The 13,700-nt window shown below is 44.3% G+C and overlaps 1 protein-coding gene across 2 annotated transcripts in view; it reads right to left on the reverse strand.

Moving 5' to 3' along the window:
- Positions 1 to 3,488, reverse strand: part of LOC114044308 (IQ motif and SEC7 domain-containing protein 1) — a 103,189-nt gene extending 99,701 nt beyond the window's left edge. For both annotated transcript variants that reach the window (XM_027863700.1, XM_027863702.1), the window contains exon 1: positions 3,404 to 3,488. In XM_027863700.1, the coding sequence (XP_027719501.1) occupies positions 3,404 to 3,468 (65 nt within the window). In that variant the 5' untranslated portion in view covers positions 3,469 to 3,488. The remainder of the gene's footprint in view (positions 1 to 3,403) is intronic.
- Positions 3,489 to 13,700: the final 10,212 nt, after the last annotated feature.

The following is a 13,700-nucleotide window of genomic DNA, read 5'->3' on the forward strand; positions in this document are numbered from 1 at the left end:
CTATTTGCTCAACCATCATGCTGTTTATATAGGCAGTTGTCAGGAAAAGCCACTATTCTGGAGCTGAAGTTGTGTAAATATTAACACAACTAGTACAGAGTTCGACTTCCTTGGGAAGAGATATAAAATTCTAGCCAGGCCAGTAGAATCTTCTAAAGGTCATCCAGTCCATTCCTCTGCCTCCAGGGTAGTCTATACCCACCAAAACATTCCAAACAGATGGGTGAGTGCTCCTTGTATTAAAGGATATTTTATTATCTCCCTCACCCCATCAATCAATCGGCAAACACTTATTAAGTACCTACTACGTGCCAGGCACTATGCTAGGGATACAAATAGAAAGAAAGACTAATCCCTGTCCTCAAGGAGCTTATATTCATATAAACATATACATACATACATATATATATATATATATATAATGTGTGTAGGTGTGTGTATGTGTATATATAGGTATGTGTATGTGTGTATATATATAATTATACATTAACAATATATTATTAACAAGGTATTATCTAGCCATTGATTGAAAGATCTGTAATGACAGGAAGCCTGCTACCTCCTAGGCAGTTCATTCCACTTCTGGTTAGTGCTAATTATTGGAAAAAAAATTTCCTTATGTTGATCTGAAATCTGCCTCTCTTCAGCTTCTACCCATTTTTCCTACAAAGAGAATAAGTCTCATTCTGCTTACAAAAGACAGCCTTTCAAATATCTGAAGAAAGCTATCCTATCTCCCACTAGGTATTTTTTTTTTCTCTAGGCTAAACCATTCCCATTTAATTCAACTTGGTTTTTAAATCTTTTACATTTAAAATCTTTGGGTAGTATATATGATCTGACTGGAGCCTAAAACCTGGCTTCCTAAGTCTCAGCCAAAATTCCACCTTCTACCCGAAGCCTTTCCAGATCCCCCTTAATTCCCTCTGTTGATTATCTCCAATCTATCTTGTATGCAGTTGTTTTGCATGTTGTCTCCTCCATTAGACTATGATCTCTTTAAGGGTAGGGACTGTCTTTTGCCTGTCTTTGCATCCCCAGTGCTGAGCACAGAGCCTGGCATATTACAGGCACTTGATAAATGTTTATTGACTTGACTTCACAAAATTTGTGTCCTAGAATTCTCACAGATTCTAGACCTTGATAGTATTCATGGTGGGTGTTAGGTGAGTGTTAAGGGTACAGGAAAGAATGTTTAAAGAGTAACTTTAATACCAGAGAGGCAAAGGAAATGTGCCAAACTTGCTGGTTTCCTCTGAGAGATTTCTCAGACCACATACCAGGGGCGTTAGAGCAAATGCAAGGGATTTAGGAGGCTGACTCTAACCAGTACAAAATATACCCTGGATAACTTTAAAAATAAGTGGTCACTGTGTGCACCTGTGTTTTGGTCCTGCCTGCAACTTTTAGAGCAGCTGTTCTCCATCTCCTCTGAGAGCAGAACCAGTGGAAATGGGCTGGAAGGGTAGCAGGAGAGATTCTGAAAGTGATCATTTCCAAGAGTTAGGAATAGAAGGACTAGCCCTGTGATTTCACTGAAATAGAAAAATTCCCTCTACCAGCGCAGGCTGGCACTTTGCAATTTACAGTATCAAAGAGTTGCCTAAAGAACTGAGTGTAAAGTTTAGTGACTTGTTCAGGTCAACAGCCATCAGATGTATCTGAGCTGCAACTTGAACTCATATTTTCCTGGACAGCTCTCTAACTACTACACCAAAATAGGTGACAGGCACTTCACTGTAGGAATATAAGAACTGGGCATCTTCCCTCATTCCAGTCTGGAGATAATAACTGGGTTGTCAGACTTGGACGCAATTTAGTTAGTCAAGGTGACTTCTTAAGGTCTCTTCTTGTATTTTGTTTGGGAAACAGAGAGTAAGGAAGAAAGAAGAAACTGGGATACTATAGTGAGCTAATCATCTAGACATTAGATTCTTCTAGGAATAACCCTTAAGACCTGGAAGGGGTTACTAAAGTCATTTTAATTCAAAGACAGATGGTGCTGGGGTTACATTTTTTCTGCTTCCCCCATTCTCCCTAAGTAAAGTTCGTATCTTTTTGAGTGTCAAGCTTAAGAAGAAGGCCAGCTCCCTATCTTCCCACAGGCTTCAGGAGATGGACTCAGTAAGAACACTAAGTTTTCCAAACTTCATAGCAGCAAGGATAGGCATCTACCAAGCACAACATCCTCAGAGTCCAAGACACTGCACTACCAAGGGTTAGGGGGTGGAGCAGGAGCTGTTTAAAGAAACAGGTCTGTAACCACCCAGCAGTGCTATGTGGAACACTTTTAAAGACATTTAAAAAATAAAGATCATATAGCACCAAAAAGGATCCTTGCCCTGAGTCACCGTTAAAAGGCCCCTCCTCCCGGTCTCTGCCCAGTACAGTTCCATGCAGTGGAACCCGAGTGTGCAGTTATGCTGTTGGTGAGGGGGAGGGGAGCACTGGGTACTCAGATATGAAATCTATATTCATCACACACAGGCATACTCACACAGCCAGTAATACAAAAATTAATTCACACTCTACAGACACATATCTAGATCCTCTCACGTACCTCTGGACTCACAGAAATACATTTACAGACCCATAGTCCAAAAATACATTCACACAAGTATTCTGAACACACACAAATGCACTCACGGACTACCTCTGACTCACACACACAAACACACACACACCCAATAAATGCATGTTCAGACTTCTAGGCTCTCGAACAAATGTACAACAAATAGTTTCTCTGACACACAAATACATTCATATTTATACTTGTAGACTTTCTCAGTAGACTTAGCATAGTGCCTGGCACACAGTACGGGTGAAATCAATGCCTGACTGACTGATAAATCGTGGGGCACACAAATCTGCTGTTACCATCTCAGATCGTGTCCTATACAAATACACACACTGGCACAATTGCACACTCTGTCTCTGTCTCTCAGTATCTCTCTTTCTCTCTCTCTCACTCACACACACACACTCACTCACTCCCCAACTCTTGCACACACGCAGCTGCCCAGGAGTACCCCCCCCCCCTTAGCCCCCCCCCCCCGAACCCTAGATCAGCGGCTCCCTCCAGCCAGTCTCGGCCCCGGGGGCCACGCTATGTATCCCCACGCCCATGGGCTCCCAGCGCTCCGTGTGCTTGCATTCCCGGCCACTCGAGGCCATTCCCCCCAGCACACGCACGCACGCACGCACATTCCGAAATGACAAGCGGCAGAGCCCCAGCCTGAGCCCGAGCTGGGAGCTGGGAGCCCGGAGCCCAGAGCCCAGAGCCCAGAGCCCAGAGCCCAGGGGCCGGGAGCCGGAGGCCGGGGACTGGGGCTCCCGACTGCAGCAGCGGCGCCCTCTCCCCCGCCCCCGGCCAGGTCCGGCCCAGCCGCCCCTCCAGCCTTACCAGCTGTCAAGCTCCAGCTCCAGCAGCGACTGGGTCCGCTCCGAGTTGCAGTGCAGGCACCACATGGCTGGGCCCGGGCCGGGGGCCGGCCGGCCCCGGGCTAGCCTCGCCCTGCGGCGCTGACCTCGGCCGCCGCCGCCTCCGGGCCCGCGCCCGCTGCCAGCCCGCTGCGGCTACCGCCGACCCTCCCTCCCGAGACGGCCCCGGAGCCCGGCCCCCAGCCCCCGCCCCCAGCCTGGCCCGGCCTCGGCTTCGGCCACGAGCCCGAGCCCGAGCCCGCAGCCGAGAGGGGCTGCGCGAGGGAGCGCTGGGCACCAAGGAATGGGACCAACAGCCCGCCGGCCGGCCGGGGAAGGAGGGAGGCCAGGGAGGGAGGGCGGAGAGGGGAGGGGGTGGGAGGAGGAGGGGGGGAGAAGGGAGAGAGCAGAGGGGAGGGGGGAGGAGAGAGAACAGAGGGGAGGGGGGAGAGGGGAGAGAGCAGAGGGGAGGAAGAGGAGAGAGAGAGAGAGAGGGGAGGGGAGAGAGCAGAGGGGAGGGTAGAAGAGAGAGCAGAGGGGAGGGGGAGCCTGGAGGGAAAGGAGGGGGAGGGAAGACAGCGGTGAGAGGGGAGGGGAGCAGAGAGAAAAGAGAGGAGGGAGGGGAGGGGAGAGACTGGTGGGAGGGGAGGGAGGAAAAATAGTGGAGGGAGAGAAGAGGGGAGAGAGGAGAGAGAAAAGGGAGGAGAAAGGGAGAGAGTATGGGAAAAGGAGAGATGGAGGACAGAGGGGCAAAAGGGGGACAATACAGGAAAAGAAGAGTTAAGGAAGGGGAAGAAAGATGGGGGATTTGGAGGTGGGAATGAAGGGGAAGGGCAGGATGGAGGGAAGAAGGGACTTGGGGATGGGGGACAGAGGAATGTGGTGGACTAGGGGAAACGACAAAGGAGAGGAGTGGGAAGAAGTCCTGCCCCCCACTCCGGCCCCAGATTGAGTCTTGTAGCCCCAGCTACAAACAGGCGTTGTCAGGGCGCAAAGCTGAAATGCAAGTGGCAGAAACCCTGACTGAGGGAGAGATGCTGCTCACCCCCCACAAACTGTCTGTCGGGAGGGTCTCCCCGCCAGCTTCCCCCAGCCACCTCCCCCCCCCCCACCCCGACACACACGCATCTTGGAAAGGCAGCCGGGCTCCGGGCTCTGGGCTCTGGACCCAGGCCAGATCCCCGGCACAGGCCCCATCGCCGTCTGGGGAGTCGGGAGGCCTGCCCATAAAGTGAGCCCGCCCCACCAGCGGCCAGGAAACCGGGAATTCCAGGAGAGGAGGGGACGGGAGGGGAGGTAGGGAGACGAGATCCATCCTCCTCAATAGCTGCAGCATCCCTCCCACTGGGGAAAAGGGGTCGCAAAGCTGGTGGATGTCAATAGTCCACCACTACGTGGGGTGGGCAGAGGAGGTGATGGGAACCACCACTTCCCGTTCTCTCCGCCCCCCCACCTATTAACTTTGCAGGGAAAATAACAGGACTCAGTTTCCTCATCTGTAAAATGAGGGAGCTGGATTAGATAATCTTTTGAGTTTCCTTTCGCTCTAAATCCATGTCCTTTATGAACTCCCAGCTACCAGAACCTACCCTTCTCCACTCTCACAGTCACAACCTGTCTTAGGCACTGAGAAGTTGAAGATTCTACTTCTCTCCTACACTCCCCCTTTTCCCAAATAAGATGCCCCCCTCCCAAAAAACAAAACAAAACAAAACAAAACAAAACAAAACAAAACTCCACTCTACTAACAGTACTGACACAGCTCCTACACAGGCCCAAAGCTAACTCCTCTCAGGGTCTTGCCTTTTTCAGCTGTATAATAAGGGCTTGGGGCCCCAAGATCTTTTCAGGGCTGAAACTCAGAGAGCCCTGAATGTAACTGTATGATTCTATAGATAAGTAAATGAGGCTGTTAGTATCACAGCAAGGCAGTCCATCACTAAGTGAAGCCGGCAGAACACCTCTCCCCTTTGTACCCTATTAAAACCACTTCCCCCACCCCAACCTGTTGGGGTTTTTTCATATTTAAACATTTTCCTTGGCTTCTGTTTTCTTGGTTTTGTACTCAATGAAAATAGGCCTAACTCAGGGGTGGGGACTTGAGTGTTGATGCAATCACTTAGATGGTTAATATTTATTTTTATTTAGGTTTTGACTGGAAGAAGGATCTTTGTACCTACTCCCAGCCAACACCCCCTGCCCTTCCTCCACATTTCCCAAGGCTTAGACAGATACAAACCAAGGCTACATTAGCACAGGTATGTGTATATACACATTGTCTGAGGCTCCAGGGGTAAAATATGTTCTTCCTTATGTAAAGAAGGTTAGGGGAGGTCACGTGGGCAGTGACTAAGATCCTAGTAAGGAGGATTCCTCAGCCTAGCACACTGAAAAGCCATCCAGAGAAGGCTTAGTTACTATACCTGTGGTACTCTTTCTCCTAGCCAGCATCCCCAGGAAGCAGGCAGGCTCCTTTCTTGGGAGGCCAGTTGGTAGGCAGGGCAGCAGCAGGGAGTTTAGTGAGGGGCTGGGATGGAGCAGCAGGATGTGACTCATGCCAGAGGACATCATAATTTGTACTCTCTGGGCTTTCATCTGGGGTGGGGGGGACTCAAAAGACCTTACAAATGAGCATTATTCACACAGCAGATGGGGAAACTGGGGCAGGAGGAAGGCTGAGAGGCCTCAGGCAGGGCTTAGGAACAGGACCCAAGCACAACTCTAACAACCCGGCAGGCACACTCCCACCCAGTAAGAATCTAAACAAGAGACTGTTTTGTGTGAGGGTCTGATAACTGGGCTATGTTGGATCCAAATTACCCCCCCCCCCACAAGAAATGTTCTCTTTTTTTTTTTCTGGCTTCTCTTATTAAGGATTTGCAGTGTTTTCTCTGCTTAATTTAAAAATAATCAACAAAGCCGCTCTGGTTATTTCTTTGAACAATGCTCACACTGAGCTCTTCTGAAAAGGGAAGGGGCCTTTTCAATCCAGTAGCTAATAAACCCTACTGAAGAGCTGCAACCACACCCACTGTACATCCGTCTTGGGGGGAAAAAAGGACTTGAAATGGTCAGGTCCGGAAAAACTAGCAGAGCAACCTGAAAAAGGCAGGCTAAAAATATATTTTAATAAATGGACCAGAAAGAGAACTCTCCAAACCCAGCTGTTCTCTGGTTTTGCAGGCTTCGCTGGCCGGCCATGACAGCTACAAAACATTTCTTCCCCAAGAATTCCAGGAACGTCTTCCATGCACAGAGCCCCAGCCTTAGGAATGGTTTTGGCTGCATTGCATGGGCTGGGATTTAGAATAATGGACTTGAGTTTCCTTGTGAGCATTCATTAGGAGCAGAGGAACAGGCCCCTGGAAACTAAATGCCTATTAATTTTCTACTCTGTTTTTCTGTGTTTTGGTGTGTGTGTGTGTGTGTGTGTGTGTGTGTGTGTGTGTGTTTCTGTAGAGTTAACTGCACTGGCTATTAATAATTCAATGCTCTCGATGTGAGGAAGGAAGCAGAAAGAAAAAAAAATGGAAGAAAGTTGTGCCCTCAAGAGACTAAAGACAACTGAACTTTATATAGCAAACCAGATGGTCAATGTTGACCCTCCAAACCCACCCACATCACAGAATACCATAGTTCTTTCATTAAGGGAGCAAATCTCAAGAGTTGAAAGTGACTTCATTGCTCAGATTACCTGGATAGGAATCCCCAAATGCTCTTTTAAGTACTTCTTAACCGACTTGTACAAACTGATGCAAAGTGAAATGAACAGGACCAGGAAAATATTGTACACAGTATCAGCAACATGGCATGATGATCAACTATGAATGACTCAGATCTTCTCAGCAACACACGGATCCAAGACAAGTACAAAGATTTCACGAGGAAAAATGCTGTCCATATCCAGATAAAGAACTGATAGACTGACTAATAATGCAGATTGAAGAATATTTTTTCACTTAATTCTTTCTCATGGTTTTATTTCCTTTTGATCTGTTTCTTTTTTCACAACCGTGATAAATATAGAAATATGTTTTACGTGATAACACATGTATAAACTATATCAAACTGCCTACCATTTTCAGAAGAGGGGAGGGGAGGGAGGGAGGAAAATTTGGAATTCAAAATCTTGTAAAAATGAATGCTAAAATTTTTTCTTAATATGTAATTGGGGAAAAAAATAAAATACTATTTAAAATAAATGAATAAGAACTTCTTAACCAAAAGAAGTACCACCCTCTTTCTTTATGAAGCCTTCTCTGATCCCCCACCACTTTTGCTCTATGTCTCACCAGAAAGTGATTTTTCTATTATTTGTGGAACTCCTAACATCCCTGGCAAGGTATTACCTGGAGTTGTCCTGAAGACCCCTGGTTAAGGGGTAACTCAATTCCTCCCAAGGCAGCCCATTTCAATTTTGGACAGCTCTAATTATCAGAAGTTTTCCCCCTTAAACCAAGAATTGTACAAGTATTATCTCCATTTTACAGAAAACAAACTAGGACTCAGAGACATTAAATGACTCACCCAGGGTCACACAGGTTACGTGCTTCAAAGGAAGGTCTTGAACTCAGGTCTTTTGACCCCAAAGGCAATGTTCTTTCCATTGTACCACAAAGTCCAAAGAACACACAGTGCATATCATTTGCCCTTTACTGGCACCTTCCTCTTTAAAGACCTTAAAGATTCAACCTCTTAAGTCCATTCTAGGGTTCATGGGTTTAGGGACAGTCACATCACCATTTCCCCAAAAGAATTTCATTTGAGCTTAGGTTGCAACTATTTCCTGGTGCCAATGAATCAGAAGTCAGGATTTTGGACTTTGGTTCTTCATCTAATCCCAAGACTACAAATCCTCTGGTGACCTCGGCTGTGCTTTGATGGTTTGTTCACAGTGTCCTGTCCTCTCCAAGTGTAATACTCTGATGTCTCATCAGACATCACCAGAGGAAAAATTAAGAACTGGGAGAAATGGATCCTTCTCTAGCGGGATGAGACAATAACGCAAAATTCTAGAGTAGCTAAAGTTGGTTTTTATTTTGATAGGTCTTCTGTCATGGCAGCAATCATACTGGGGAATTCGGAGGCATTGACTGAGCAAAGCTACCTGACTCCCAGTTACTTATATTACAATGATACCCATAGCAATTTCTGCAGCAACACTAGTACAGAATGCCAAGATGAAGGGGCAAGGCAGCCTCCTCTCAGTATCTGAGTATAGCATCGCCTGGGTGACACTTAGCAACGTGCCTCATTGGGGGACACCAGAGGTTTATTGGTTTAGAATGTTACTTGAGTTCCAAATGTTATTTTTCCACTAATTATCAACATCCAAAATCTGAGTCATCCGGGAGTCCTCCCTTCCTCTCTCTCTCATCCCCAAATCCAGTCTATTGCCAAGTACAATATATTCTGTCTCTAAAGTAACTCTCAGATCTCTTGCTTTTCGATTCTATTTCTGCCAAGCTAATTTAGGCTCCAGTCCCCTTTTATGGACTATTGCAACAACCTTGTGGATTCTTGTGCTCTAGAGCTGGAGGCAATGACCAAGTCCACCCCTCATTTTACAGGCGCTGGGAATGAACCCCCTCCTCACTTCTGCCTCTTGGAATCCCTGGTTTGCTTCAAGACCCAGCTCAAAAGCCACCTTCTTTCCCAAGATTCTTCCTGGTTGTCCCGGCAATTAATAGTGCCTTCCCCTCTTAAGTTATCTTGTATCTACTCCAATTATCTCTTGTATATACCTATTTATTTACATGTCCCCCTCATTAGACTGTAAACTCCTTGAGGGCAGGTCCTGTTTTTGCCTTTCTATGTACCCCTGGTGCCTTAGCACAGTTCTGACATAGAGTGAGCTCTTAATAAATGCTTGTTGGGATGGGAAGGGAGGGAGGGAGAGAATTTGGAACTCCCAACTGGGGAAAAATAAAATATTAAATAAATGGAAAAAAATGCTTGTTGATTGATAGATAAACTACAGGGGCTCCCTATTACCTCCATGATCAAATACAAAATCCTCTGTTTGGATTTTTAAAGCCATTTATAACCTGACCACTTTGTACCTTTCTGAGTCTTCTTAGACCTTTCTCTCCTCTTTATTGTTTACTTTTCAATTCAATGGCACTGGCATTCTTATTGTTCCTTAAACATACTCTACTACCCAAGTCCGAGGTTTTTGTTTTTGTTTCTTACTGGCTGCCCTAATTTCTAGAACTCTCTTACTCCTTATCTTCTCCATCTCCTGGCCTCCCTGGCCTCCTTTAGGTCCCAGCTAAAGTCCTACCTTCTGCAAGAAGTCCTTCCCAGTCCTCCTTAATCAAAGTGCCTTCCCTCCAGGAAAATCTCAAATTTAGCCTGAGTATAGCTTGGAAGTTATTGTTTGCATGTTGTATCCCCCATTAGACTGTGAGATCCTTTTTTTATTTTAATTAATTAACTTTTCTTTTTCAACATTCACTTTCATAAGATTTTGAGTTCTAAATTTTTCCCCCTCCCTCTACTTCCCACTTCCCAAGATGGCATGCAATCTGATATAGGCTATACATATATGATCATATTAAACACATTTCCACATTAGTCATGTTGTTTGTTTGTTTGTTTTTTTTTAGGCAGTTGGGGTTAAGTGACTTGCCCAGGGTCACACAGCTAATAAGTGTCAAGTGTTTGGTCTGAGGCCGGATTTGAACTCAGGTACTCCTGACTTCAGGGCCAGTGCTCTATCCACTGCGCCACCTAGCTGCCCCTAGTCATGTTGTTAAAGAAGGTTCAGAACAAAAGGGAAAAACCATGAGAAAGAAAAAACAAAAAACAACAAAAGAAAGAGAAAATAGTATGCTTCAATATGCATTCAGACTCCATAGTTCTTTCTCTGGATGTAGATAGCGTTTTCTATCATGAGTCTTTTGGAATTGTCTTAGATCATTGCATTGCTAAGAAGAGCTAATAGACTGTGAGCTCCTGGACAGCATTTCTTTGTATTTCCAGTGCTGGCCATTAATAAATGCTTGTTAACTTGATTGATAAGAACAGTTGATATTTATCTACTTCTTTTAAGGCTTACAAAGTACCTAATATCCATTATCTCATTCGATCAAATAAGGAAATCAAGGAGGGAGGGATTATGTGACTTGCCCTTGGTGAAACAAATAACCAAGCAGAATTGGAACTCAGATCCCCTCTCTTCAAGTCCAATGCTCTTACAGGGCAGATGCCTCTTAATGGATTCTCCTGATTGGCCTCTCTCCCACCAAGCTCCTAATTCTCTAATCCATTTGGAGCATAGTTTCTTATGCAGTCTTCATGTCAATTATCACTGTCTGTGATTTTTGAAACGTTATGGAGAACAGAAAAGAAGCTGCAGGCCTAGAGAATAGCAAAAGTTGCCCCAGTTTTCTAAAAGAGGCAAGACAGTGGAATCTCCAAACTATAGGCCAGGCAGGGAGATGGACTTTGATTCCTGGCAAAAATGTAGAATGTATTATTAAAGAAATGGTAACCAAACACCTAGAAGGGGAAGTGATGAATTACAAAGACCCAGCAAAGCTTCAAGAATAGGTCATTGTCAAACTAACCATATTTGACAGTTGAAACCCTAAGAGATCAAAGGGAAACAGTAGAAAACAGTTTACTTGGATTCTAGCAGAGCACTCAATCAAGTTTTCCATGCTATTCTTGTAGAGAGATGGAGAGATGTGAACACAAGTAAATTCAGAACTAAATGAATGGCTAGACCCATTAATGGCTTGGGGTCAACTTGGAAGAAGTTGTTTTTTTGTTTTTTTGTTTTTTTTGGTGAGGCAATTCACACAGCTAGTAAGTGTTATGTGTCTTAGGCTGTATTTAAACTCAAGTCCTATTGGCTGGAAAAAGTCTTTAGTGCAGTGGCCCACTTGTTGAACATTTTTACTTATGACTTTAGAAAAAGGAAAAGATGGAAAGCTTAACATTTTTTAGATAAAACAAAGCTAGGAGGGGTAGCTAATATATTGGATGAGAATAAGGATCCAAAGAGATCTTGACAGCTTGAATACTGGACTGAATCAAATTTAGGTGTCCAAGTGTATAGAGCACTGGGCCTGGAGTCAAGAAGATCTGAATTCAAATCCAACCTCAGATACTTACTAACAGTACGGCCCTGGACAAGTCACTTAACCTCAGCTTACCTCAGTTTTCTCAACCGTAAAATGTTGATAATATCAGTAACTATCTTTCCAGGTTGTTGTGAAGATTGAATGAGATAATATTTGTAAAGAACTTAGCACAGTGCTTGGCATATAGTAGGTACTTAATAAATGCTTATTCCCTTTTCCTTCTCCTATTTGTTGTTGTTCAGTCCTTTCATTCATGTCTGGCTCTTTGTGATGCCATTTAGGGTTTTCTTAGCAAAGATACTGGAGAGGTTTGCCATTTCCTTCTCCAGCTCATTTTACAGATAAGGGAACTGAGGCAAACAGGGGTTAAGTGATTTGCACTTAAATTTAATTTTCATTATCAAATTTTCTCCGTCACTTTCTTTAAGTCCAACTAATCAACAAATTAATAAGTCAAGCCCTGATTTATATTGTCTCCTGTACTAGATTCTGAGCTCCTTGAGGGTGCTTTAAGGACTCCTTTAGGGTCCAATAATTATGTCTAATTATTATTATCAGTGTTAATAGCTCACATGTATTAAGTGCCTTAAGATTTATGAAATGCCTGTCCTATAACAACCCTGTGAGGTAGATAATACTCTTAAAGTGCTAATTAAATGCTAGTTGCTATTATTATGCCCTTTTTACAGTTGAGGAAACAGGTTTATAGAGGTTGCGTGATTTGCCCACAGTCACATAGCTAATATGTGAAATTCACTTTTGTATCTTCTGGCACCTGGACATAATGGACAAATATTAATAAATGTTTGTTATAAATGATGCTATTAATCTAAAATGATTCATAATAATAACCAGCTATGCATGCTGGGCATCTTACAGACCTTTGGGAACACTCATTTTGGCTATGATTTGGAGGGCAATACTTCTATTCCCATAGTTATTAACCTTTCAAAAGGAATGTTTCAAGGTTTTAACTTCCATTCTTCTGATTTGCCTGATTGGGAGGCAGGTTTGTGGTGGAAGCAGAATGGGTATGTGTCAGGGGAGCATCAGGAAGGTCCTGTCACCAAGTTAATTCTTATGACATGGAAGTAGCCACTTGGGCAAATAGCAGGGAGGGGATAAGGTAGCAGTGATCAGTATTAAAAATTGCTCTGAGCACCATCTTGGGCAGGCACGTTGTTGGTTAGACACTTGACATATAGAGGAGATTTTTATCCTGGCAGTAAATTATTATAATGTATGTCATCTGGCTCAAGCCTATACTGCTAAAATGAGATTATACTTGATTTAGAAGCATATAATTTCAGAGCTGGAAGGGTCCTTAGAGATCATTTAGCATAGCCCTCTTATTTTACAGATGAAGAAGAGGGAGCCTGAAGAGTGGCAAGGACCTGTTCAAGATTACAGAGTGGCTTAGTGGCAAAGCAAGGACTAGTACTCAGATTCCCTTAATCTCTGGTCCAGTTCTCTTTCCTTGACAGATAATTGTGTTCTCTGAATTATCATAATAAAACTGTAAAAATTGATAATACGGAGGAAATGTCTACATGTACCAGGCACTGTGCTAAGCACTTTACAATTATTATCTCATTTGATTCTCACAATAACCCTGGGAGATTGGGGCTAGTATTGTCATCGCCATTTTAAAGTTGAGGAAACTGAAACAGACAGAAGTGAAGTTACTTGCTTAGGGTAACACAGCTAATAAGTGTCTGAGGCCAAATCTGAACTCGGGTCTTCCTAACTCCAGACTCAGTGTTCTACCCACTGAGTCACCTAGCTGCCTCTAATAATGAACAGTTAATGAAAGGATTAAGGAATATAGTAAGAATGTGTCGAAAATAATTAGAGGATATATTGGGATGGGGGGGAGCCATCATTTCATTGGTGTGAGGAAACTCCCTTTGCCATGATGACTTAGTCAATATATTCCAGGGAGCTGCCTGAGACAGAAGAGGATGAAGTGACTTGCATAGGATCACATATCTAGTAAGTATCTGAAATAGGATTTGAACCCAGGTCTTCGTGATTCCAAGCCCAGAATGCTATTCATTATGCCACATTGCTTCTTTGGAACTAGCAAATTTAGGTCACATGAGTAGAAAGTAGCTGGTGAGATAAACTGAATACAATAAGATACTTGAGCTAGGAGCTAGAAGTCAGGGAGTAGAGGACAGGTAAGAAGAG

This window comes from Vombatus ursinus, unplaced genomic scaffold, assembly GCF_900497805.2.
Source record: "Vombatus ursinus unplaced genomic scaffold, bare-nosed wombat genome assembly UNPS02014773.1, whole genome shotgun sequence".
In the NCBI taxonomy this organism is placed as follows: domain Eukaryota; kingdom Metazoa; phylum Chordata; class Mammalia; order Diprotodontia; family Vombatidae; genus Vombatus; species Vombatus ursinus.